Here is a 25,570-nt window from a genome sequence, read left to right on the forward strand (position 1 = left end):
CACATGGAGCAGGAAGGGGCACACAGAGGAGTAGTTGGATCTTCTGACTGGGCAAGAATTGGGCTAGTATTTTCTCAGGGGTTCACTGACCTTCCACTCTCTTAGCCCAGATACCTTCACACACCTTACAAAAGGCCTAAATAAATAAAACAAATTTACATAGAGGAGGGAAGCTAAGCAAAGTAGGGGTTCAGGGTGGTGAGACTGGAGATGAAACCTGGAATTTCAATGCTTCTGCATAGGTGAGAGAGGAGCACACAGAAGTAGGTGAGGCTACCATGAATACCAAAGGCTCTCTTGCAGTTAGCATTTCCTTTAAATCTTGTTTATTTTATTTATCTTGTTTTTTCATCACAACTACTCTAGTGGGGGTTGAATTCTTATCTGAATTTACATTTGGGAAAAACCAGGCTCCCAGCTAAGGTCTCTGCTACAAGCTGGTGTCTAGCAGAGGTGGAATCCAGACGTTGGGATCTGTGTTTGGAACTCAGAGTAGGATACTATCCATGAAGCCCCTCCCTCGGACATGCCATGGAGCTAGTTGGAAGCTGGGTCAGGATCATATACAGTTGCCAGCACCCCTGAGATTCCTGGCATGTGTGGGTACAGACAACCCCGGCTCTCCCATTCCCTGGCAGACCTGTGGGAACTATTATTTTTACTAGGATGACGTCATGTATTAAACACTAGCGTGGTTTCTGTCAACAATAGGCTTTGAGGTCTTTGTTCTCCTCTCCCCACAAACATATTTATATTGGCCCCAGTAAACAATATCCTGCTTTTCATTTGCCTTCACAATCCCTTATGTCTCATCTGGTACACAATACATGGGAAATCAGGCTGTCAGGGAACTGGCAGTAAACCTAAGGCACTTTATTAATTCCACCGTCAAGCCCCTACTGAAGTGAGAACTGATAGAGCTTATTTGGGTCCCTGCACCAGAGTTCTTCTTTCCTCTTAATCCAGAGCCCTCAAAGAGGCTCTGAGGGCCATTTACACACAGCAACTCTTAAAGAAGCCATAGGAAGCAGGCCCCTAGTAATAGCAAACTTCTATCAAGGACTTGTCATATGCCAGGCATCATGCAAAGTGAATGACACAAATTATCTCTCATGATCCTTGCAATTCTTTGAATAGATGCTATTGTTATTCCTATCTTTATAAAAGAAAAAACTTCACAGGTTATTCTGCAACCTCAGAAGTTTCTCGGCTCTAAGACAAGAAGCACTGGTGTTTTCCGTTGCTCATTCAGTGTTTAGATATTAATCAAGGCCCTCTTTGTGCCAGGGGTAGTTTACAAAGATGAGTGGTCCTGTTTGGAGAACTAAACCATGGACCACAACATAGTGTAACATAGGGAAGCACCACGGTGGCGGGAGAGCAGAGGAAGGGAATCCCTTTCAGGCTGAGCTCTGGCAACTGAGAGAGAGGAGAGAACACCCTCCTTATTGGCTCTTCCCTCCTCTCCTGGAACATGGCTAATTGCTTCATCCCACAGAACCCTGCTTCTCCATCACTGCTGAAGGCTATAGCTATTCTAAGAGACCAAGATTATAGAGGAATAGAAAATGGTAGACTTATTCTGTCTTCATGCTGTGAAAATCAGAGACACATCCACATCCTTCTCCCCACAGTTGCCACTCATTCCTGATGATGGGAAAATCCAGATGAGGATGAAACCCATAAATACTTCTTCAAAAGCCACCAAGGTTTGTGTGTGTGTGTGTGTGTGTGTGGGTGGTGGGGCGGGGGGGGGGGGTGGACCAGAACGGGACATGAGTTGATCACTGCCTCTGTTCTAAGCAGTTAGGCATTTTGGATGCAGATTCCATTTATCCTGTTTATTTATATAATTTAAACCTTCACACCTGCCTCCTCTTCAAGCCATCTCAAATCCTCTTACTTCTTTACAACTCACCTACCCCGACCTGGTCCAAGTCATCAAACCACCTATTTTCACATCTAGACTAGTGCAAAAACTTCCTTATTGCTCTTCCAGCTCCTGCTCATACTCTCGTCCACCCTCCGCACAGATGCCAGAGTGCTCTTCCCATTGTAAATGAGGACACATCACCTCTTTAGCTGAAACCCTCCCATGGCTTCCATGGCTCTTGGAATGAAGCCCAAACACTGGCTTGCACAGCTCGGTAAGGCGTAGCTCCTGCTCGCCTTTCTAACCTGAAGTCATACTTCCCACCACTCGCTCATCCAATTTTGGCCACACTGGCCTTCTTTCTGTTCCATGATTGTGACAAAACCATTTTCCATGTCATGGTCTTTGTTCTTGCTGTTATTTTGCCTAGAATAATCTTTCTTTCCCTTGCTCTCTGCAAGCCTGGCTCATCCTGTTCCTCAGAGGTCAGCTCAAATGTCAGCCCCTTGGCAGAAAACCTTTACTCACCAAGCTGTTAAAGTTGCCCATTTCCTACCCCCAGACATTACTCTCTGACACATTAGACTTTCTTCTTCGTATCTTATTTATTGGTCTCCATGTCTATTGTCCATTTCTCCTGATAGAACCAAGTTCTATGAGGACAAAGAGTTTGCCTGGTATTGTTCACCACTATATCCGTGAAGCCTTGGCCTGGCACACAGTGGCTGCTCCATCACTATTTTTTGAATGAGCAAATGAACCCCCACAGGGATTCCTGAGATGAATATCATTTCCATTTTGCAGATGAAAAAACTGAAGCATAGGCCAGGTGTGGTGGCTCACACCTATAATCCCAGCACTTTGGGAGGCTGAGGTACGAGGATGGCTTGAGACAAGGAATTCGAGACCAGCCTGGGCAATATGGTGGGATCCCATCTCTATAAAAAATAAAAAAAAAAATTTAACTGGGTGTGGTGGTGCACGCCTGTAGACCTAGCTACTTGGGACAAATACTTGAGCCCAGGAGGGTCAGGCTGCAGTAAGCCATGATTGCACCACTGCACTCCAGCCTAGGTGACAGAATGAGACCCTCTCTCAAAAAACAAAACAAAAAACTGAAGCTTAAAGGTGGGACAAGATTCAAATCCAGGTATGCATGGCTTCAATGCCAGGCCTCATTGCTATGCCAGGAAGTCTCTCAAGGTCATCAAAACACAAGGAAGACACAGGTCACAACATGGATGAACCTTGAACACATTATGCTAAGTGAAAGAAGCCAAACACAAAAGGCCACATACTGTGTATGATTCCATTTATATGAATTGTCATTTGGATCCTGGACATAGGCAGGATCATTTGCCTATATGAAATGTCCAGAGTAGACAAAACCGTAGAGACAGAAAGTAGATTAGTGGTTGCTAGGTGCTGGGAGTGGGAAAAGATGGGGAGTGACCACTTAATGGGTACAGGAGTAATTTTTGGAGTAATAAAAATGTTCTACTACCAGACAGTGGTAAGGATCATACCACACTGTGAATGTACTAAGTGCCACTGAACTGTGCACTTTAAAATGGCTAAAATTGTATATCTTATGTCATGTATAGTTTACCACAATAATAATGATAAAAAGAAAGGGAGATTTCCCAGGAAAGCCAGGTACCCACACCTACTTGGAGACTGGGCCAGGAGTTGTGGCCTCCCTGGCTCCTCTGCAGCGCTGGCTGCCTTCTCCCATTGTCATGAACCTCTGCAGGGATCTGCCTGCTAGAGTGGTGGGCTGTTTCAAAATTAACCCTAATCTAAAAGAATAACATTTTACTTTGCAACTTCGTGGTGTTTCTTTTTGCAATTTACCCTTTCTCTTTAATCACGATGATCACCCAATCACACACATGAACACGTGTACACACACACACACACATTTAACCCAAGAGGAAATGTAGTCTGCTGAATGCTGCTTTGAAATCCTATCAGACTGCTGCTCCTGTTTTCTGAATTTCTATTTTTAGCCCTAAACAGAAAATGGATTCAAACACGTACTATTGTGGAGAAGTTACGAGTTCTGTAGTGTTTGAGGCAAGGAAAGTCTCTCCGAAACAAAAAAGTAATGGAAAAAAGAGACGGGAAGAAGATATGCCACAAATTTCATAATGGATCACAAAAAAGTTTGTTGTGCAAAAAGAATTTTAAAGATAATAAAGTGGACAATAATAAAGAGACCCTTTTCAGCAAATACACAGTGATTTTGATTTTTTTTTAAAGTCCCCCCCCACCAGTTAAAAAAAATTGATGAAATTGGTCACCTGAAATTAGAATTAAATAAATGTCCTACAAAAAAAAGTCTACACAATTTTAACAGAATCTGTGCTTGCAACTTTGTACAGCTGTAAAACCACTTTCAGATACAGAGATGGTAAAAGAAATAATTATTTTAGCTATTATTTAGCTTATAGAATATAAAAATAAAATCAATTGATTAAAATTTTGAAAAATTGCAGAAACTTTTCTTCAGTTTTTGATGAGGCATGACATACAAGAGAAACTTGAAAATATATATTTTGGGTATGTCTACTTCAAAGGACTTCCAAATTCACAAAGAAATGTCAATTTGCAGCCTGTAAAATGGAACTTGTGGAGTACTTTATAATCTCTTACATCTGTCAAAGAATTTCAGTTAGGTATGAAAAAAAATTTCTATCACAATGGATGGTACTCTAGCCATTAGGTCAAAAAACTAGACTTAGTGGAATTGTAAAACAATACTGATGGTTCCCTTATTGCTTTGTTGTACTTTGTGATACAAACTGAAAATATATGTGCTCAGTTTTCTGAGACAGACTTTATAAATTAAGGTATCATGGATACAGTCGTTAAAATCATTTCATATATATGTGCAAATAGAATCATTGACAGTTTGCAGAGATGTTGAAAAAAATCAAAGGCAATGGAGTTAATGATCTTATATTCTTTGCCAGTGCTTGCTGATTGTCCGTAGAATAGTTTTACAAAGATTTACTGCACTGCTAACTCCACCTCAAGACTTTCTTGAAATGGAAGGATGGTTGCCAAATAATAATCAAAGTAAAAAAAAAATGGCAATATGATTTACATTTTTGCACTGATACTATGTTGCATATGAACAAACTTAATATGCAGCTCCAGGAAAAGGAAAAGCTTATTGTAACCTAGCTAGACAGATATAAGAATGTATGTTGGAACTGAGGCTTTTCACAATACAAATAAACAATCATGATGTTTTTAGACATTTAACACGGATCAATATGCTGAAGATTTTAATTGTAATTGACAGCATTTTGCAAATTGCCTGCATAAACTGCAAGAAGAATTTAAACGTTTTGTTGACATTGATAAATTCAGTGTTGCTTTTCAATTTATGCAATATCCCTTTGAATTTGATATAAAGAATACTGAGTTGATACAAGGTATAGTGAATCACTTTGGGAGGCCAAGGTGGGCGGGTCACGAGGTCAGGAGATAGAGACCATCCTGGCTAACACAGTGAAACCCCGTCTCTACTAAAAATACAAAAAATTACCCGGGCGCAGTGGCAGGCGCCTGTAGTCCCAGCTACTCAGGAGGCTGAGGCAGGAGAATGGTGTGAACCCGGGAGGCGGAGCTTGCAGTGAGCCAAGGTCACGCCACTGCACTCTAGCCTCGGTGACAGAGCGAGACTCCGTCTCAAAAAAAAAAAAACAAAAAAAAATAATTTATTTAACTTGGATAGAAATAGTTTGAAAAATGATACATTGTGGTTCAAAGTCAATTCAATTATTCTAAAAATGATGAACCAATTTTGTCAAGGTGGATGCAAAAATGAAAGAAAAATAATGTTTTGGTATTTGATTTAGTTACTAGAAAATTGAGTATATTTGAAATAACTTGGGAATGTGGACCTATGTTTTTAATTATTCATTTTATAAAATATAAATACAGATCAAGTATGGCTTTTTTTTTTTTTTTTTTTTTGAGACGGAAGCTCGCTCTGTCGCCCAGGCTGGAGTGCTGGGATTACAGGTGTGAGCCACCGCGGCAGGCCTCCTTTTTATTTTATTTTATTTTTTTGTGAGACAGGGTCTCCCTCTGTTGCCCAGGCTGGAGTACAGTAGTGCAGTTTTGGCTCACTGGAACCTCTGCCTCCTGGGCTCATGATCCTCCCACGTCAGCCTCCCAAATAGCTGGGACTACAGGCATGTGCCACCATGCCAGGCTAATTTTTGTATTTTCATTAGAGACTAGGTTTCGCCACATTGCCCAGGCTAGTCTCCAACTCCTGGGCTCAAATGATCCACCCACCTCAGTCTCCCAAAGTGCTGGGATAACAGGCGTGAGCCACTGCGCCTGGCCTCAAGTATTTCCAATGAAAATTTAGCGTCTGAATTAAGATGTCCTGTAAATATAAACTACAGGTACACACTGGATTTTGAAGACTTAGAAAAAAAAATATGAGATATTCCATTATAATAATTATTATACAATGTACATGTATATCAAAAGATTACATTGTATACCTGAATTATATATAATTGTTACTTGTCAATTATATCTGAATAAAGCTGGGTAATAATTTTATATTGATTTCATGTTGAAATAATATTTTGGATATGTTGGGTTAAATAAAATATATATTAAAATTAATTTTATGTTTCTTTTAACTTTTTAAAATGTATCTTAAGGCTAGTCCAAGTGCCATCGTGTTTACAACTGATTGATCACAAGCAATTGCAAATTTCTTTGTTCCTTCTCCACTCTCACTGCTTCATTTGACTAGCCTTAAAAAAATGTGGCTTAAAAGTGAGTTTAGGCTGGGCGTGGTGGCTCTCGCCTGTAATCCCAGCACTTTGGGAGGCCGAGGTAGGTGGATCACGAGGTCAGATCGAGACCATCCTGGCTAACACGGTGAAACCCCGTCTCTACTAAAAATACAAAAAATTAGTCAGGCATGGTGGTGGGCGCCTGTAGTCCCAGCTACTTGGGAGGCTGAGGCAGGAGAATGGCGTGAACTTGGGAGGTGGAGCTTGCAGTGAGCCAAGATGGCGCCACTGCACTCCAGCCAGGGCGACAGAGGGAGACTCCATATCAAAAAAAAAAAAAAAAAAAAAAAAAAAAGTGAGTTTAAAATTACATATGTGCCCTGTATGATGTTTCTAGTGGACAGCATTGCTGCTCTAGAGACACAGATAAGTATCACAGCACTCATCATGTTATATTTTAACGGCCTTGAGAGAAAGTTGGGGTTTCATGTAAGCACATAGGACAGCTACCCAGCAGTCTTAGAATAATGAGTAGAAGACAAGGACATCAGAAGCTGGCCACAAAAATACCAGGCCACCCACTGAAGTAATAGACATTTGTAATGACTGAACCATGATAACTTTTCTGTTATCTATGGAACACGTCCCATCCCAGTGGCAAGTATTTATACCTGGATGACTTTACCATTGTTCAAGTTCTAGGAGTGGGTTCCTGACTTACATACTAAGCAAGGCCAAGAGGGTTGAAAAGCACAGGGTGATCCCAGCTGGCCTGAATTGACCCCAGACTAATCTTCAGAACCACTAACTATCGGCAATCACTATGAAATGTATTTACTAAAGATAAATGATGCTCTGAAACTATGAGTCTTCAAGTTGTTTGGGGTAGGATGTATCAGTCAGTTAGCATTATTTAGTAATAATAACTGGATGGTATGATTTGCACCTGGTTTCAGTGGAGTCTTGGGGCTTCAATCACTGAAGTGTATGTCACACAGCTGGAATGTGCCCATGTGATCAGCTCACTATAAGTGACCTCCACTACTGGACTTCTTGGAACTGAGGTTCTGCACATGTATGCCAGTAAACCTTCAAGACCTGGAGATAGAGTGCCCTGTGCAACCCAGTTTTAGGAAGATAAAGAAGCCTGTATCTGATATCTCTGGGACCCCTGCATTACCTATCTGTCTTCTGCTGTTGCTGTACTGTTTCCCTTGTCTGTAATAAAACTACCCCATGAGGATAAACCATTTGAGTGTTGTGAGTCCTTTCAGCAATCAAACACTTAAGGTGACTAAATTTGTAATTCAGGTAAGAGTTCATCAACTGATCATCTCCCCACAATAAGGACAGCTGGTATAGCAGACTGGCCAAAGTCTGAGCTCTGGAGTCCACCTGCATGGGCTCAAATCAAAGCTTCATCCTTTGCTAAGTCTCCTTGAGTGAGTAAATGGGGAACTAATAGTCTATTAGTTTTTGTGCAAAGTTTTATAAAAAGGCCTGGCACAGAGTAGCACTTAGTAAGTGTTTGCCACAGTTAGCAAATTCTGTCTTTGGAGGCCCAAGAAGCAAATATCTAGAAGTTTACTGTCTCTGTTTTCAGCCTTCAAAAGTTCATAAATATTGAGGTCTAGATCAGAGCACCCCTCTACACAATTAAAAAGTGCTCGTTATGATAAAGGGCAAGGGTATGATGATTTATCAATTTTTTATTTTTCTAGATAGAAAACAAAAATACCAGGGTATCTAGTCAAAGCTATTAGATGGCTGTAAGATCAAAGGAGAAAAGAAAAAATATTCTGAAAATTACAGACAGTACTATAAATATAAGAGGTCTGCTTATTCTGGTTCCTTTTTAGTTTCTCTTGGGGAGTTTTACTCCCTTCAAAGCTTTGTCCACCAACTTAGCCAAATGTACCACCATGTCTGCCCCCTCAGCCTTGACCTTTGCTCCAGGCCTCAGTTCCACAATCCAAACTGTCCACTGAATGTTCTACCTGAAGGTTGGGCAGGAATTGCAGCTTTGAATGCTTTGTCTTCTCCCCAGCCTGTTTCTTCAAGGCTGTCTGCAGGCTCGGCTTTCTAGTGGCATGGAAATCAATCTGGGGTACGAGTGCTGTTGCTGCACCTATTTGTCTTCAGATCTGTTCCTTGCCCGTTTCCTGCTTGAGTCAGCATCCGCAAGGCAGATGACCTCTGCAGGCTGTGATTCTCAGGCTCCCTGTGTCATATAGTTTCTTGAGGCATTCCCCTAATGGGAGAAACTGGCTGGCATTTGAAAGTGTGAAGGAAGACAGCAGCCAAGTTGTTTCTCCCATTTCTTTTTGCTTTGGGTGATAACCCCAGGAGTGGAAGCATCTTCTCATGACTCCAGCGCCCACAGAACAGACATGCCACCATTCCAGCCTCCAAAGGTGACCCCAAACCTAGGCTCTGGTAATATTACACCTTCTATTTTTCCCTCCAACCTAAGTGTAGCTGGGGCTTCTGTCTGTTGCTGATGCTGCATCACAATTTCTTGTTTGTTTTTTTTTGGCAAACTTCATCACCTGTGTAACCAATTCCCTACGTTAAATTCTCTGTGTTAAATAGTCCAGAATTTGTTCTGCTTTCCTGATTGGATCCTGATGATGCTGTAGGCATGTTGCCATCCAGGCACAGTTTCTGCTGCTGCAACTCCTTTGGTGTCTACAATATGGTGCTCGGGCAGAGAGAGAGAGAGAGAGAGAGAGAGAGAGGTAGAGCTGGGCTAATGCAAGTTCCTTTCAGGTGAGAAGGGGGATGGGAGAGGGTCCTATCTGGTTGCTCGGACATGACATCACTTGGGGTGATTTGATAAAATATCATGACTGGGTACCACTCTGAGAGATTCTGATTTAACTTATCTAGGGTGTAGCCCAGGTACAGGTAATTTATAAAGCTCCCTGGGTGAGTCTAAGGTGGAGATGGAGTTGAGAAGCACTGCCCTAGATAATGAAACCCCAGCTGTTGTTGCTTCTGGAGCATGTGTGACTGTGTGAATGAGCATGTTTGTGTGTGTATGGGAGAGAGAGAGACAGAGAAAGAGACATAGAGAGGACAGCAACAGATGATTTTTAATTTTTAAAAATAATTTTTTAAAAAAGAGGAGAGCAATTAGATAAAATTGTCAACACTGACACTGAAAAAAGCCAAAGGCTTAACAAAGAAGGAAGAAACCTGCACATTCCACTGAAGAAGTTGGAGGGGATTAGGATATGCCATCCCACATTATGATTCACTGGCATATTCACTATTTTGGGCTGAAGGCAACTGAGAAACAAAAGATTCAGGAAGGGCTGTCTTCCCCCTTTCTGTCAAAAGTCAGGGCATACATTTCCTGTGAGAAAGATCTCCTCCCTAAACCACGAAGAAGAAAACATTCATACCACAGAAGATAATGAGTTGACGATGAGAGGAATCTGTACAAACAAACCTTGCTAACATAACACTTTTTTTCCATTAGTTTCCTCCATGCATTTTCTAGTCACTTTCCCACAATTTACCATCCTATCCCAAACCTCTTTTTCCTTTGCCTTATCATGTCTCCACAATTTATCATTCTTGGTTACAATGGTATATGAGCCCCTGGGTCTAACCATATCTTTGGGGTTTCACTTCTTTCTAAGAAACCCCCTGTGTCATGTAAAAATATTAACATCAAATAAAATGTGTATGTTTTTTCTTTTGTTAATCTGTCTTTTCAAAATTCATTTCATAGGCTCCAGCCACAGAACCTAAGAGGGTAGGGGAGTGTCTTTCCTACCCTACAAAGTTGAAGGCTAATTACATACAATATTTATGTGAAGAACTGATCATTATGCTTAGCCACCCTTTAACATCATCAAGATTATTCATAACATTTCATTAGCTATGTTTGTTGTGAGGTTCAGTTGTTTCCCTCAAAAAGCTCTATGAGTGTACAAGATGTGATGAATCAATAATGGACCTGCATTCACAAGTCACACATGCAAAGCCAGAAATCTTGTTTTCTTATCAGCCTTCTGGGCCTACCAGTCAGGCAAAAAGGTCAGTGCTTTAAAAACACCCACATGGGCCGGGCACAGTGGCTCATGCCTGTAATCCCAGCACTTTGGGAGGTCGAGGTGGGCAGATTACGAGGTCAGGAGTTCGAGACCATCCTGGCTAACACGGTGAAACCCCATCTCTACTAAAAATACAAAAAATTAGCTGGGCATGGTGGTGAGCGCCTGTAGTCCCAGCTACTCAGGAGGCTGAGGCAGGAGAATGGCATGAACCCGGGAGGTGGAGCTTGCAGTGAGCCAAGATTGTGTCACTGCACTACAGCCTGGGCAACAAAGCAAGACTCCATCTAAAACAACAACAACAACAACAACAAAAACAACAAAAAACACCCACATGAAGACATTAAGAGGCTGAATCCACCACTGCACTGCCTCCTGCTACAATCCTTTCATTCAATTCAAAACACAGGCAGTCACCCAACATAGCAGGAGCCTAGTGAAGAAATATGGCAAGAAAATTCTGTTCTATTTAACAGGAGGCAAGTAGAGTCTGCTACTGACCAGCAAAAGGAGCAGTAACTTCTTCTGCACCCAGGAGGGCACAATACCACAGCCACTTCAGAATTTGAGGGAGAGTTTCCAGGTGAGAGTTCCCTGTAAAAATCTTTCACACTGTTTGAAAGTAACTAGATAAGATCTTGTTTAGAATGCACAGGATAGAAGCACCTGACAGATAAAAGAGGGTGATTAACACCTCAGGGTACAGAAAGAGAATCTAGGAGCAAGTTGTATGAAATTCACAGCAATGAAAAGATCTTACTATAACAGAGGAAATGTTGAGTTTCAGTTAGTCATCAAATGTAGATAGAAAAAAATCATAAAAGACTTTAAGCCCAAGTGCTTCACTTTGCAAATAAAGAAACTTGGGACCCAGAGAAAGTAAGCAATTTGCCCAGGGTCACTGGCTAGTGAACTAGCGAATTACATAGAAAGAACTAGCATCTGGCCAGGCACCTCTTCTCTAAACCCCTGCTTCTCTAAGTGTGTGAACCAGCAGCACCAGCACCCCCTGGGAAAGTGTAAGAAATGCAGTCCCAGGCCCACTCCCAGACCTGCTCTTTTAGAATTTGCATTTTAACAACAACCCCAGGTGATCTATATGCACATTACAACTTGAGAAGCACTGCTTTAAACTACACTTTGATTTCTCTGGGGTTTTTGGTTCACCTACAGCTGGGGTTGGAATAGTCATTTTCTCCATTCCTTGAGCACCACTTGTTCTGGAACCTATTGTAGAAGCTGATATTAAAACTTGTAAATATAGGAAGGGAAAGTGTAAATGATGTAGAATGAGGACTTTTGACTGGTTTTGTTCCCGACACCCATTTCTGTGACTTAAAAACAGCTAATCAAAAGACCTGGAACACAGAAAAAAACTTGGTAAAAATGTGTTGAACAAATAAAAAGCCTTGTAATATGTGAAGAAAAGCTTTCAGGACACAGGCTTCCAACATTCAATTTAACACACATTTGTTAAGCATCTACTATGTGCTAGCTGCCGTGCTAAGTGGGAGATACATTCATTACTAACAGACTGAGAAACAGATAGACTGAGAAACTCACAGCCTGGTGAACAAGCTCTCAGAAAGTGTACTCCTAGAAGGCAAGGGTGTATCTTTGCCCTTCTCCCTTTAAATGTACCCTGCACACAAAGATACCCCTTGCCAATATTCACAAGCACTGTTTTAATTGGAAACTTTCCAGGCTTTATTCATACAGTGGGGATTGTTGATTGATGGGGGTGGATTGGGACATAAGAGCTTGGCTTCTCAACCTTCTGTACATTTTACTCACTCCCCCACTAGATTAGAAATCCTTCTTATCTAATCTCTCCACACATTCCCTCCATCTGCTCCTTCTCTGCAGAGTGCTGAGTCTAGGATGGGTTGATGAAGAGATGGAGGTTAGCTGCTTTACTGGAGCAATGGCTCTCTGTGTGCTGGCCCAGCTGCCAAGTGACTTCCTGGTCTCCTCTCTACAAGATGCCTCACCCCTGAACTGCTTGAGTAGCCGTGTTGAAAGTTATCCTTGAGTTTATCTTGGGTTGGATATTACATTATCACTTCTTGAGTTGGGCTAGCACCCAGCTACACTTCTTCACTATGGCTAACACTTGGAAATGGATAAAAGAGGAAAATAGTTCATCAAAAGCTGGTCACTTTGTTCTCTGCAGAAAGGAGACTTCAGCCAAAGGCCAATGAGATAAAAGGAAATAAAGGCTTCAAGGTCTCTGGTTGGGGTTCACAGCTGGAAATATTATCCAACAGAAGAACTCTGGCTGGAAAGAAGGAACAGCCTCTTTGCTCAGATAGCATTGATGATGATAATGTTAGTAATATTATCAAGCTCCTAATATGCATCAGGTACAGTGCTAGCTACTATATATGCATCATCTTATTATGTCATTTAATCTTCTCAACAACGCTATGAGATAGATTTTTTTTTACCATGCCCTTTTTATAGACTGATTCTGCAGGAGACCGCAGAAGATAAAAGAAAAGAAAGAAAGAAAGAAAACTTAAATTCATTCAATGCTAATTATACACCAAGTCCCATGTTAGGATTTCTCATATGTCATAAGATAGGTGAGGGAGTGGATATGTAGGAAAAAAAACTAATGCTTGTTAAGAATGGAATTTTATGGCATTTTAATTTGCCCTGTTCTCATTTTCCTCTCTCAAGTTCTGTGGTAACCATGAAAACTAGCACCCCAGCAGTCACTAGAGGAGGCAGGATGAATTTGGACCTCCTCAGTTAACCTAGTGATCAGTTAATGACTGGACAGGGGTTTCCTTAAACCTCTTGGCAAAGGGTAGGAGACTTACTGGTTTAAGGAAATTTCCATCCAATCATTAACTAGTTACTAGGCTAACTGAGTAGAGACATCTCTCTTTCTCTTTTTTTTTTTTTTTTTTTTTTAAGATGGAGTCTCGCTGTGTCACCCAGGCTGGAGTGCAGTGGCGTGATCTCGGTTCACTGCAACCTCCGGCTCCCAGGTTCAAGATATTCTCCTGCCTCAGCCTCCTGAGTAGCTGGGATTACAGGCCCATGCCACCATGCCTGGCTAATTTTTGTATTTTTAGTAGAGACAGGGTTTCACCATGTTGGTCAGGCTGGCCTCGAACTCCTGACCTCATGATCCACCTGCCCCGGCTTCCCAAAGTGCTGGGATTATAGGCATGAGCCACTGCACCTGGCTGAAACTTCTCTCTTTAAAGGGAGTACATGACAGAAAATAAAGACTATACAGAATTAATTCAGGAAATTCACCAAACGGCAAAAACAACACACAGCAACATCAGAGGAGAGGCAATCTGATTTCCACAGTTGTCACAATACTCTATTTCAATATCCAGTTTTCAACGAAAGTTAGTTCTTTGCCAACAAAATTGGCAAATCTTTAGTTAGACTAGCTAGTCTGACCAAGGAAAAAAAAAGAAGACACAAATTATTAAAATTAGGAATAAAAAAGGGACTATCATTACTGATGTTACAGAAATTAAAAGAATGATAAAGGAATAAAACAACTTAGATAATCTCAAGGAAATGGAAAAATTTCTAGAAAGACATAAACTACCAAAACTGACTCAAGAAGAAACAGAAAATTTAAATAGACCTATAACAAGTAAGAAAGTTGAATTAGTAATTTTAAAACTTCCCATGATGAAAAATTCAGGCCCAGATTACTTTTCTGGTGATTATACCAAACATTTAAATAAAAATCCTTTACAAACTCTTCTTAAAAACTGGAAGAAAAAGGAATACTTCCCAATATATTCTGAGGCCAATATTACCCTTATATCAGAACTAGACAAAGCTATCACAAGAAATGCAAAGCACAGACCAATATATTTTATAAACATGGACTCAAAAATCCTCAACAAAATACCAGCAAGCTGAATCCAGCAAAAGATAAGAAGAAATTATATACCATGACCAAGTAGGAATTATTCTAATACAAGCTTGGTTTAACATGCAAAAATCAATTAATGTGATATATCACATTAATATAATAGAGGACCAAAAAAAACCCACCACGATCATCTAAATGGACACACAAAGAGCATTTGAGAAAATCCAATAGCTTTTCATAGTAAAAAACACAGAAGAAAATAGGAATAATAGGGAATTTTTTCAATCTAATAAATGGCATCTATGGAAAAACGCAGCTAACATCGTATTCAATGGTGAAAGACTGAAATCTTTTCACTTAAGATAAGGTAAAAAAAAAAAACAGGATGTCCACTCTCACCACTTCTATTCAACATTGTACTGAGGGTTCTAGCCAGGGCAATAAAGCAAGAAAAATAAGTAAATGGCATCCAAATTGAAAAGAAAAAAGTAAAACAATCTCTTTTTGCAGATGACACAAGCTTGTAGATAGAAAATCCTAAAGAATTCACAAAAAAACTGCTAGAGCTAAGAAGCAAGTTAGCAAGGGTATAGGATATAAGATCAATATACAAAAATTAATTGTATCTCTATGTAGTAGCAATGAATAATCTGAGATGATATTAAGAAAAATTCCATTTCCAATAGCATGAAAGATAATTAAATACTTAAGAATAAATTTAAGAAAAGAGAGCAAGACTTGCACACCAAAATCTACAAAACATCATTTAGAGAAGTTAAATAAATGGAAAGACATCCCATGTTCATGGATTAGATGACTTAATACTGTTGAGACAGCAGTACTCCCCAAATTAATCTACAGATTTAATGCTATCCTTATCAATATTCCAGCTGACTTTTTGGCATAAATTAATAAACTGACCCTAAAATTCATATGGAAATGCAAAGCACTCAGAATAACAACAACAACAAAAGTCTTGAAAAAGAACAATATAGAAAGAGGTGATGACTAGTTTTACATATCAACTGGCAAGGTACAGTCCCAAGTTATTCAAACACTAGTCTAGGTGTTGCTGTGAAAGTACTTTATAAATTTTATTAACATCTACAATCAACTGACTGGTTGTAGGAGGTCATCCTCAATAGTTTGGGTGGGCCTGATCCAATCAGATGAAAGGCCTTAAGAGGTATCTCTGAGGAAGAAGAAATTCTACCTGTGGACTATGGCATGAGCAACTGCCCAAAAGTTCCCAGCCTGTGCCTCCTGGCTCCCTGCCCTAAGGATTTTAGCAAATTCTTTGTAATATATCTCTTTATATATGTATACATACACAATTTTACTGGTTTTGTTTCTCCAGTGGAATACTAATACAGAGTACTCATATTTCCTGATTTCAAAACTTACTACAAACCTATAGTAATCAAGACTATGTAGAACTGAATAGGGATAGACACATAGACACATGATTAATTGGTTTTAACAGAGTGCCAAGATAATTCAATGGGTAAAGAATGGTCTTTTCATCAAATGATATTGGAACAACAGGATATCCACATGCAAAAGAATGAACCTGGACTCCCACCTCACACACTGTATACAAAAATTAATTCAAGATGGACCAAAAACCTAAATGTAAGAGCTAAAACTGTAAATAAAAACTTTTAGGAAAAAAACAGAGGAGTAAATCTTTGTACGCTTGCATCAGGTGATGGTTTTCAAAATCACAACCAACCAAAGAATGGGTAATAAATTGGATGTCATCAAAATGAAAAACTTTTGTGTTTCAAAGAACACTATCAAGAAAATGAAAAGACAATCCATAGAATGAAAATATTTGCAAATCATATATCTAATAAGGGTATATACCCAAAATAAGTAACTCTTATACCTCAAGAATAAAAAGACAATTAATTCAATTTAAAAAATGGGTAAAAAGTTTGAACAAACATTTCCCCAAAGAAAACATAAATGGCCAATATGCACATGAAAAGATGCTCAATATCATGAGTCATTAGGAAAATGCAAATCAAAACCACAATGACATACCATTTCACACTCACAAGGATGGCTATAATAATTTTTTTTTTTTTTTTTTTTTTGGAGATAGAGTCTTGCTCTGTTGGCCAGGCTGGACTGCAATGGCATGATCTCAGCTCATTGCAACCTCTGCCTCCTGGGTTCAAGTGATTCTCCTGCCTCAACCTCTTGAGTAGCTGGGATTACAGATGCTCGCCACCACATCTGGCTAATTTTTTGTATTTTTAGTAGATATGGGGTTTCACCATGTTGGCCAGGCTGGTCTCAAACTCCAGATCTCAGGTGATCCACCCGCCTTGGCCTCCCAAAGTGCTGGAATTACAGGCATGAACCACTGCGCCTGGCTGGCTATAATAAATTTTAAATAAATAAATAAATAATTTTTAAATAAGGAAAATAAGTGTTGGAGAGCATGTGGAGAAATTGGAACCCATATACTATCCTTCTGCAAATACAAAATGCTGCAGCCTCTTTGGAAAACAGTTTTGCAGTTCCTCAAAAAGTTAAACATAGAATTACCATATAACCCAGGAATTCTATTTCTAGGTATATACCCAAGAGAATTGAAAACACATACCCCACAATGCACATGAATGGTCATGGCAGCATTATTCAGAATAAGCAAAAAGCAGAAGCAACCCAAATGTCCATCAACAGAAAAATGGATAAACAAAATGTGGTATAGCCATGCATGGGCTGTTATTCAGCCATAAGAAGGATGAAGCACCGATGCATGCTATAATTTATATAAACCTCAACATCCTTATGCTAAGTGAAAGAAGGCAGACACAAAAGGACAAATATTGTCGGATTCTACTTATATGAAATGTCTAGAATAGGCAAATTCATAGGGATAGGAAGTAAATTAGAAGCTACTATAGCTGGGAGAAGTTTCTTTTTGAGATGATGAAAATGTTCTAAAATAAGATAGTAGTGAGAGTTGCAAAATTTTGTGAATATAGTTAAAAGACTGAGTTGCACACTTTAAAACAGTGAATTTTATGGTTAACTGTATCTTAATAAAACTGTTATTAAAAAAAGAGAGAAAGGTCCTGGCCCTGGGCCTACATACAAAAAATACACAGGGAATATATGTAATGAGAGTAAAGAGTACGCATGGAACCCTTCGCCTCTTGGGATCTGGCAATGAGTGCTCGCACAATGTAACCAAAACCTTAGACATCTATTGTTGTGACCAGCACTGTTCTGGCCCAGGGAACATTTCTCTACATGTCTTGCCCTCTGTCCTTGGAATAGAAGGTGACCACAACTGCATACTGTCAAAGTTTTGTGTATTGTGACACTGCCAGGGGAGGAGATGGACTCTTCTTAGAGCCTAGGAGAAACTACAGTGGCAGAGCCACTTCAGCAGGAGAAAAGATAAATTAACCAATGTGTCAAATTCTTCTCTCAGTTTGAATGCAAAATATTCTTGCACAACAAACTATCATTCCCAATATTACCAAACATCTATTTTCATTATATTCCAACCAGCGCTTCTGAAAGCTCTCACACATTAGAATAATATTTGCAAGAGTTTTGCATGGCTGAGAAAAACTTTGCAATATCAAGTGTTATGGGTTGAACCACGTCCTCCCAAATATGTATCTTGAAGTCCTAATTTCCAGGTACCTTGGAATGTGATCTTATTTGGAAATAGGTCTTTACAGAGGTAATCAAGTTAAAATGAGGTCATCATGGCGGATCCCAATACAGTATGACTGGTGTCCTTATAAAAAGGGGAAATTAAGGGCTACACATATAGGAAGACTATCATGTGAACACCAAGGCAGAGGTTGGGGAGATGCATCTATAAGCCAAAGAATACGGAAAAATTCTGACACACTTCTGGAAAGGAGAAATCTTTCCTCATAACCATAAGAAAGAACCAACCCCATGAACACACTGATCTCATACTTCTAGCCTCCAGAACTATGAGATACTAAATTTCTATTGTTTTTGCCATGCAGTTTGTGATACTTTCCAGCAGCCCGAGAAAATTAACACATTAAACAAGTCATATTATTCTTAAATTTGTACAAACCTAGGATAATGTAAGAAGTATGATACTGATTTATATGATTAAATTATAATATTTTGTAATATATTCTACAATAATGATTATTTGTCATATATGATTCCATTTCTGTGTTTGAACATGGCATGTATAATTCTTAGTTCATTTCCAAATTTAAGTATCACTTTAGGAATTTTATTGATAACTATAGCTGCCACTGGCTCCAGGGAGTGAGGTTTCTCCAAATTAAAATTAGTGTTACAGTGTAAGAATTACAGCCAGGCATGTTGGCTGGCACCTGTAGTCCCAGCTACTCAGGAGGCTGAGGTGGGAGGATTGCTTGAATGCAGAGGTAGGGGCTGCAGTGAGCCAAGGTCATGCCACTGAACTCCAGCCTGGATGACAGAGCCAGACCCTGTCAAAAAAAAAAAGCAAGAATGACAAGGACTTAAGGAATTTGTTCAGGCCAGGTGCAGTACTTCACACCTGCAATCCCAGCACTTTGGGAGGCCAAGGTAGGTGGGTTGCTTGAGGCCAAGAGTTCGAGACCAGCCCGGCCAACATGGAGAAACCCCATCTCTGTAAAACATACAAAAATTTGCCAGGCATGGTAGTGCGTGCCTGTGGTCCCAGGTACTCAGAAGGCTGAGGTGAGAGGACGGCTTGAGCCCAGCAGGCAGAGGTTGCAGTGACCCAAGATCATACACCACTGCACTCCAGCCTGGGTGATAGAGCCAGACCTTGTTTCAAAAAAAAAAAAAAAAGAAAAAAAGAAAAAGAAAAACAAATTTGTCTAATTTAGCGATGTTATCAATAGAATATACACTGTAAAAATCTTGCATAAAACAACTTAGGTAGTCATTTTCCTGAAAGGAAGGCAAACAAATTTTTATGGAACTAATATATAACAATCTATGAATTATATATAATATCTTTGGCCCATGAACAAAACATCCAGACATGCATAACAATGATTAAAATAGCCATTTTTCATAGTTCCTGGCTCTTAATCATTTAAAACACACCACAACTTTCTATGTATTTTAAAATTTTAATGTTAAAAAGGTATATTTGACACTGTGGGAGGATAGAACATATTTTATTCAACAATGTTGCTAGCTTGATTTATAACTTTTAAATATTTAGACATATGGTATGTGAACCTCCACTTGTACTCATGCCCCAGGTCCTATAAGTGTTAGGGGTAGCCAGGACCCAGCAATGACAGAAGAAATGAAGCCTAAATCTATGAATGGAAACCAAACGAAAATATCAAGCTTGTTCCTACTGTAAACTAAAATATCATTCTGAAAGCTTCATGTGGAAACCTGATGCAGTCCCTCAGAGGAAGTGACAAGTGCCTTTCTGGGCCATAGTCCCAAGGGTCCCTACAAGCCCTTCCCAGGCAGGAGTTGTGTAGCCCTGTTGCCTCAGTGGACCTCAGCTCTCACCAGGTTTCATATGCCTAATGTATTTCACAGTCCTTATGTTCTGAATGTTAGAGTTGGGTCATAGATGCTCCTTTTATTTCTTTTGCAGTAACTCTGTGCCACTTTCAAATAAACAGAGCAATTTATAACTGTATTTCATTTCTCTTTTGGAAATAGTAGTGTACAATTTGACAAACAACCTTTAGAGGGACCTCAATGTTGTGATATTCCTCATGGCTATCATTTTGTTATCTTCTGCCTGTCCCCTTGGAGAGAGGGTTGGCTGCCTATTGAGGGCTACTCCGAGGCTAGGCATGGGAACCAGCATTCTTTCTGGGAGTTAGTCTCAGGAAGTGAAGAACTCCTAGAGACAGGGGAAGTGGTGGCAATTAAGAGAAGAGATAAAGAGCAGGATGCATCACTGGGAAAGAAAAAAAAAAGGTACCAAAATGCCAACTAGGAATGCCAAAAACAGAATAGAGATGTAACTGCAAAAGGCCCCATGGGATTTCCAATTTGAATTGTATTTTATTGTAACTCCCTGCAAGCAAACATGGTAACTATACATTTCATGCTATTACCGACTAATGTAATAGATAATCTGACAGCTAATATAAAACACAGATGCGTGATATCAAAGGATACTTTTTAGCTGTGGTTGAGCATCTTTAAGGAACTTCAATACCCTCTCCATAGATATCGGTTCACAACAGGGGTATAAAATCTTTGTATAAAATTAAAAACCACGAGAGACCTAGACTGGGTTCATCAGAAAGACAGCAGTGAAGAATGAAAACTTCAAGAAGAACATAGAAGGATATAATCATAATTTTGATAATAAAAAGAACGCTAATGCAAATACAACAGGCTGAAAGTCAACAACACAGTACTTAATAGTAAAGGCAGATTAGTGAACCACATTAATCAGCCTGGGATATAGATTATCAGCCACATTTGAAACACAGATTAACAGGAACAAATAAGGTACCAGGGTGGGAGACATTTTTACAAGTAACAAAAGTTTTCATCTTTGTTTAACTAAGACTTCAAAAGGATTCCACATATAACCAATGGTGAGACCATTGAAAAAAAAAAAAAAAAAGCAGATTAGCATCAAGAAATGCAAGGCAGAGTGACCAAATTTCTGACCTGTTTTAAGATCAATCAGCATTTTCTACCTGGGCAAGTAGAATGCAATTAGCACTTGAGTGATTTTAAAGACTCTTTTACAGTTGCCTTTAACTGGCTGATGAAATAGCAGAACTGTGTGGCTGAAGGCCAATGTTTATTTTTACCCATTACCTATTTCATTAATGGGATTGTGGGCCACTGGGCCTCCAGGCACACACAAATGTATTAAAATACCCCACACTGTAATTAAATGGCACAGAGGGGATTGGAGCAAATTAAGTGGCTGTTATATTTGCCATAGGTGTAGTCTAGATCAGACATTTTGATGCTCTTGTGGCAGAGCCACAAAAATTTTATTTCAAAAGTCTACAGAGTATTGAGGATATTTTTTTTGTAGAGTAAGAGTTTTAATAAGTGGATCCTTCCCCCAGAATAAAAATATAGATAAAGAAAAATGCCCCAAGTAGATACTCTTAAAGTGAAAGATGAGAATCCTTTAGCCAGAACAAAGGACAAACGCATCAACAATAGCATCAGTGAAAGAAATTGGACCTTTAGACTCCATTAACGAGGGACTCAAAATGAATCAAACTTCCATGCAACTCTCAGTCCAAGCTTGGGACTTTCTTTCCCAGTGTAAGTTAGAACTTCAGCTTTTTTATTTTATTTTATTTACTTTTTAATTTTTATTTTTGAGACGGAGTCTCGCTCTGTCGCCCAGGCTGGACTGCAGTGGCGCCATCTCGGCTCACTGCAAGCTCCGCCCCCCGGGTTCACGCCATTCTCCTGCCTCAGCCTCCCGAGTAGCTGGGACTACAGGCGCCCGCCACCACCCACGGCTAATTTTTTGTATTTTTAGTAGAGACGGGTTTCACCATGTTAGCCAGGATGGTCTCGATCTCCTGACCTCGTGATCCACCCGTCTCGGCCTCCCAAAGTGCTGGGATTACAGGCATGAGCCACCACGCCTAGCCAGAACTTCTGCTTTTGAGTTCTTTAAAGGGAATAAAAAATAAAGTGATTACCTAATTGTTGCCCTGATCAATAATGAATTCATCAAAAATGCTTGCAGAAACATAGACCCTGAGAGTAAAGGTTCCTATGCCAGCACTATATCATTTTTTGTTTGATTTTACCAATTCAATCCATTGTTGCCACTAAATGTTAGATTCCTTCTAAAACAGTAAATGGAAGATTTTTGCTTTGATCATTCAGAATCAACATTACTACACTTGAGAATTCTGCCAATGGTGGTCTCCTGTGAATCTTTAGAGCAGAGAACAAGCAAAATGGAATGAGGGCAGGGCAAAATGGAATGACATCTGGAAGCCAGTATTTTGGCTTCAGAAGAGGACAACATTGCCTTTGCCCTAGAAAACCACGGAGAAACACTTAGAAATGACAAGAAAGGAGATAAAAGTACTTACGAGTATCCTGGACTTGCAGTGGGAGGGGGGCCTGAAGAAATGAAAGAAAAACAAAAGAAACAGTCAGTCTAGGTTATTGGAGGGTGAGTATGGATACAGTCAAATCATTACAAATTAAAGTTCTCAACCACCCAGAGGTAGTATTTATTTTTCTGGAATTTACTGTTTTGCTCTATTCCCCCAACCATCTCTATGAAAAACAAAACAAAACAAAACAAAACATACCAGTGAGAACGTGTCTATGTCTCACAATTCAGGGCCTGAAAATGCTAAGACAAGTGCTAAAAAAAGAGTTAATCGAGTAAGCATCCTCAAACTATGCAGGGAGTTTCCAATGGGCTGAGTGGTTGCATGAAGGTGTTGATTGCAACAGTGAGTGGGGCTTCCTTCTAGTCCTTGATGGCAGGAAAAGGGCTATGCACGCTGCGAACATTTCCAACTTCTTGGACAAGAAGCATCCTTGTTGAAAAGAGCTCAACGGCAAGATGATTTCAATTAGGGGCTGTGAGGTCAGAAAGATCCGGACCTCATTCCTGCTCTGCTTTTACTAGCTGGGTAACATGGTAACTAACGGCCGGGCCTTAGTTTACTTATTTGTAAAATGGGTACAACCATACCAGGTTTAGGGTTGTGGGCACAGAGTACATTCTCACTAAGTGTGCATTCCTTCCTTCCTGTCCCTGTGGACTCTAGCCATCCTACCACATTGGGCTGAGGACCAAAGTCCATCCCCAGTAGGGGTCTGCTTACCAAACTTGACAAACAAGACTCCAGTGGAAGAAACCACCTCCTTGCCGTTTGTTGCCACGCACTGGAAGTAGCCTGTGTCTGTGGTGTCGAGGTTTCTAATCCGCAGCCGAGAGCCATAGATGGTGGACCGAAAGGAGAGCCTCCGGGGCTCCTGGACCACAGGAGCATCATTTTTGAACCAGCGGATGGTGGGAGGTGGATTCCCAGAGACTTTGCAGTGCAGTTCTGCTGTCTGGCCCAGGGACGTGGTGATGTTATTCATTGGTTCATCAAGGGTCAGGTAAGAATCTGTGAGCACAGAGAGGAGGCAGGTGAGAGGGGCAGACAGCTTGAGAGGGCTTCCAAGCAGCCAAATCCCCTCCAGTGTACCCTTGGGATCACAGAGAGGCTGAGCAGGAGAGTCAGGTGAGACAGACAAGGAAAGAAACAATCACACTGATTAAGACCAGAGGACTGCTAAATAACCACCCATAGAGCCTGCTGCTTGGAAGAAAATTTGTCACTAATCAGAGTATAAAACCCAAAGTCTCCAAATGACTACATGGATAAGCTTTTGTGCTTCAGATCAAAAAATCATATACACTCCTTGTTCCAAATTCCAACATAGCAAAAGAGAGAAAATAAAGTTCACCTCAAATCTCCCCACCCAAAAATGACACCATTTTTAACATCCTGGCAAACATCCTTCCAGTTTGCTCACTTTTGATAAGAAAGAAAGCATCAAAAATTGGAAAAGTAGGAGCAACACATTCATATCCACATGGCACAAGATCAGAAAGGATGCCTGAAACTTTCATGTTACTGACAATATAAGGTTATGAAGGCCAGGTCAGAGGCAGACAGAGTAATAAAACAATGGACATTTCCCTAATATTACTGATATCAACCATAACATGTTACAATATGTAATTATTTCGATCACATATATATAGATTAATTCATATACAATACTGTGCAATATACAGATCTTAGTTATACAGTTCCATGAGTACAGGCAAATGCATATACTCATGTAACAAATGTCCCTATCTTGATAGAACATCAACACCCCAGAAAGTACCCCCACAATCTTTTGTAGTTGGTCCCTGCTCCCAACCACTCCCTCCCACCCCACCTTGAAGCAACTAAGGTTCTAATTTCTATTACCATAGGTTAATTTTGCCTGTTTCAGAACTTCATATAAATGGAATCATGCTGCATGTATATTTTGCTTTGGCTCCTCTTAAGATTTATTGCACTATGAATTTTAATAACAAAATAAGTTTTATTTAAGCTTATTCTTCAATCAAGTATTTAAACATCAATATTAATATTAGTTGTAGAATCCAATTGCAGATAAAATTATTTATTTATTTTTAATTAAGTTTGATTTCTTTTAAAAACGTGCTCTGTTATTCATGTGTAGGGAGCTTTCTTTGGTTTCATTTTTCCTAAGCACCCCTTCTTGGATAGATCCCCTGCCATACCTTCTCATTGTCCTATGTCCTTCCGTAGGTCCAAGTCTGGGGTAACTTGTTCAGCAGAGCTATCAGCCCCATAAGGGCAGGGATGGGAATGTTCTGGTCATCACTGCATCCTCAGTGTATACTACTGTCTAGCAGTGTTATCCACCAGAACTTTCTGCAATGATGGAAATGTTCTATAATCTGCACTGTCTGATTGATAGCCACTAGTCACACAGGGCTTACTGAATGCATGAAACATGGCTGGAGCAACTGAAAACTGAATTTTTAAATTTAAATAGCCACATGTGGCTAGTGGCTACTGTACTGGACAGCACAGGTAGAACGCAGCAAATTTGTTGAATTTAATGGAAGTTTATTGAAAAGTAACATTTTTCTGAGCTATTTAACCAGGTAATTTAATTGCCCAAATGTCTGTAAAATGAGTTCATAAATGCTAAAAATAATTGATTCATTATTTGCTTTAATTTCCGCCCCCCCAAATTCAGAAGGAACATTGTTAATGTCTGGGAAGCCTCACAGGAGTGTGTCTCACATATGAATGGCATTTATCACATGTGCAGTAGGAAACAGATTAAGCATGACTACTGCATTACCATAATGTCACTTTCCATCTCACTTAAGCCAATGAATAATTATCCTTCACAACAGATTCATGAGCCCATAAATGATCTTGCTAATGCTTTGCTTCCTAACATTTATATTTTGATCTCTATCTTTGGGCATGTTTCTCTAATCTATATACATCTATAC

General features: G+C 39.8%; 1 protein-coding gene across 2 annotated transcripts in view; it reads right to left on the bottom strand.

Moving 5' to 3' along the window:
* Positions 1 to 25,570, bottom strand: part of ROR1 (receptor tyrosine kinase like orphan receptor 1) — a 407,220-nt gene that overhangs the window by 108,233 nt on the left and 273,417 nt on the right. For both annotated transcript variants that reach the window (XM_016919829.4, XM_016919825.4), the window contains 2 exons: positions 23,355 to 23,642; positions 22,605 to 22,635 (listed from right to left, as the gene is read on the bottom strand). In XM_016919829.4, the coding sequence (XP_016775318.1) occupies positions 22,605 to 22,635; positions 23,355 to 23,642 (319 nt within the window). The remainder of the gene's footprint in view (positions 1 to 22,604; positions 22,636 to 23,354; positions 23,643 to 25,570) is intronic.

Source organism: Pan troglodytes, chromosome 1 (assembly GCF_028858775.2).
Source record: "Pan troglodytes isolate AG18354 chromosome 1, NHGRI_mPanTro3-v2.0_pri, whole genome shotgun sequence".
Taxonomy (NCBI): Eukaryota; Metazoa; Chordata; class Mammalia; order Primates; family Hominidae; genus Pan; species Pan troglodytes.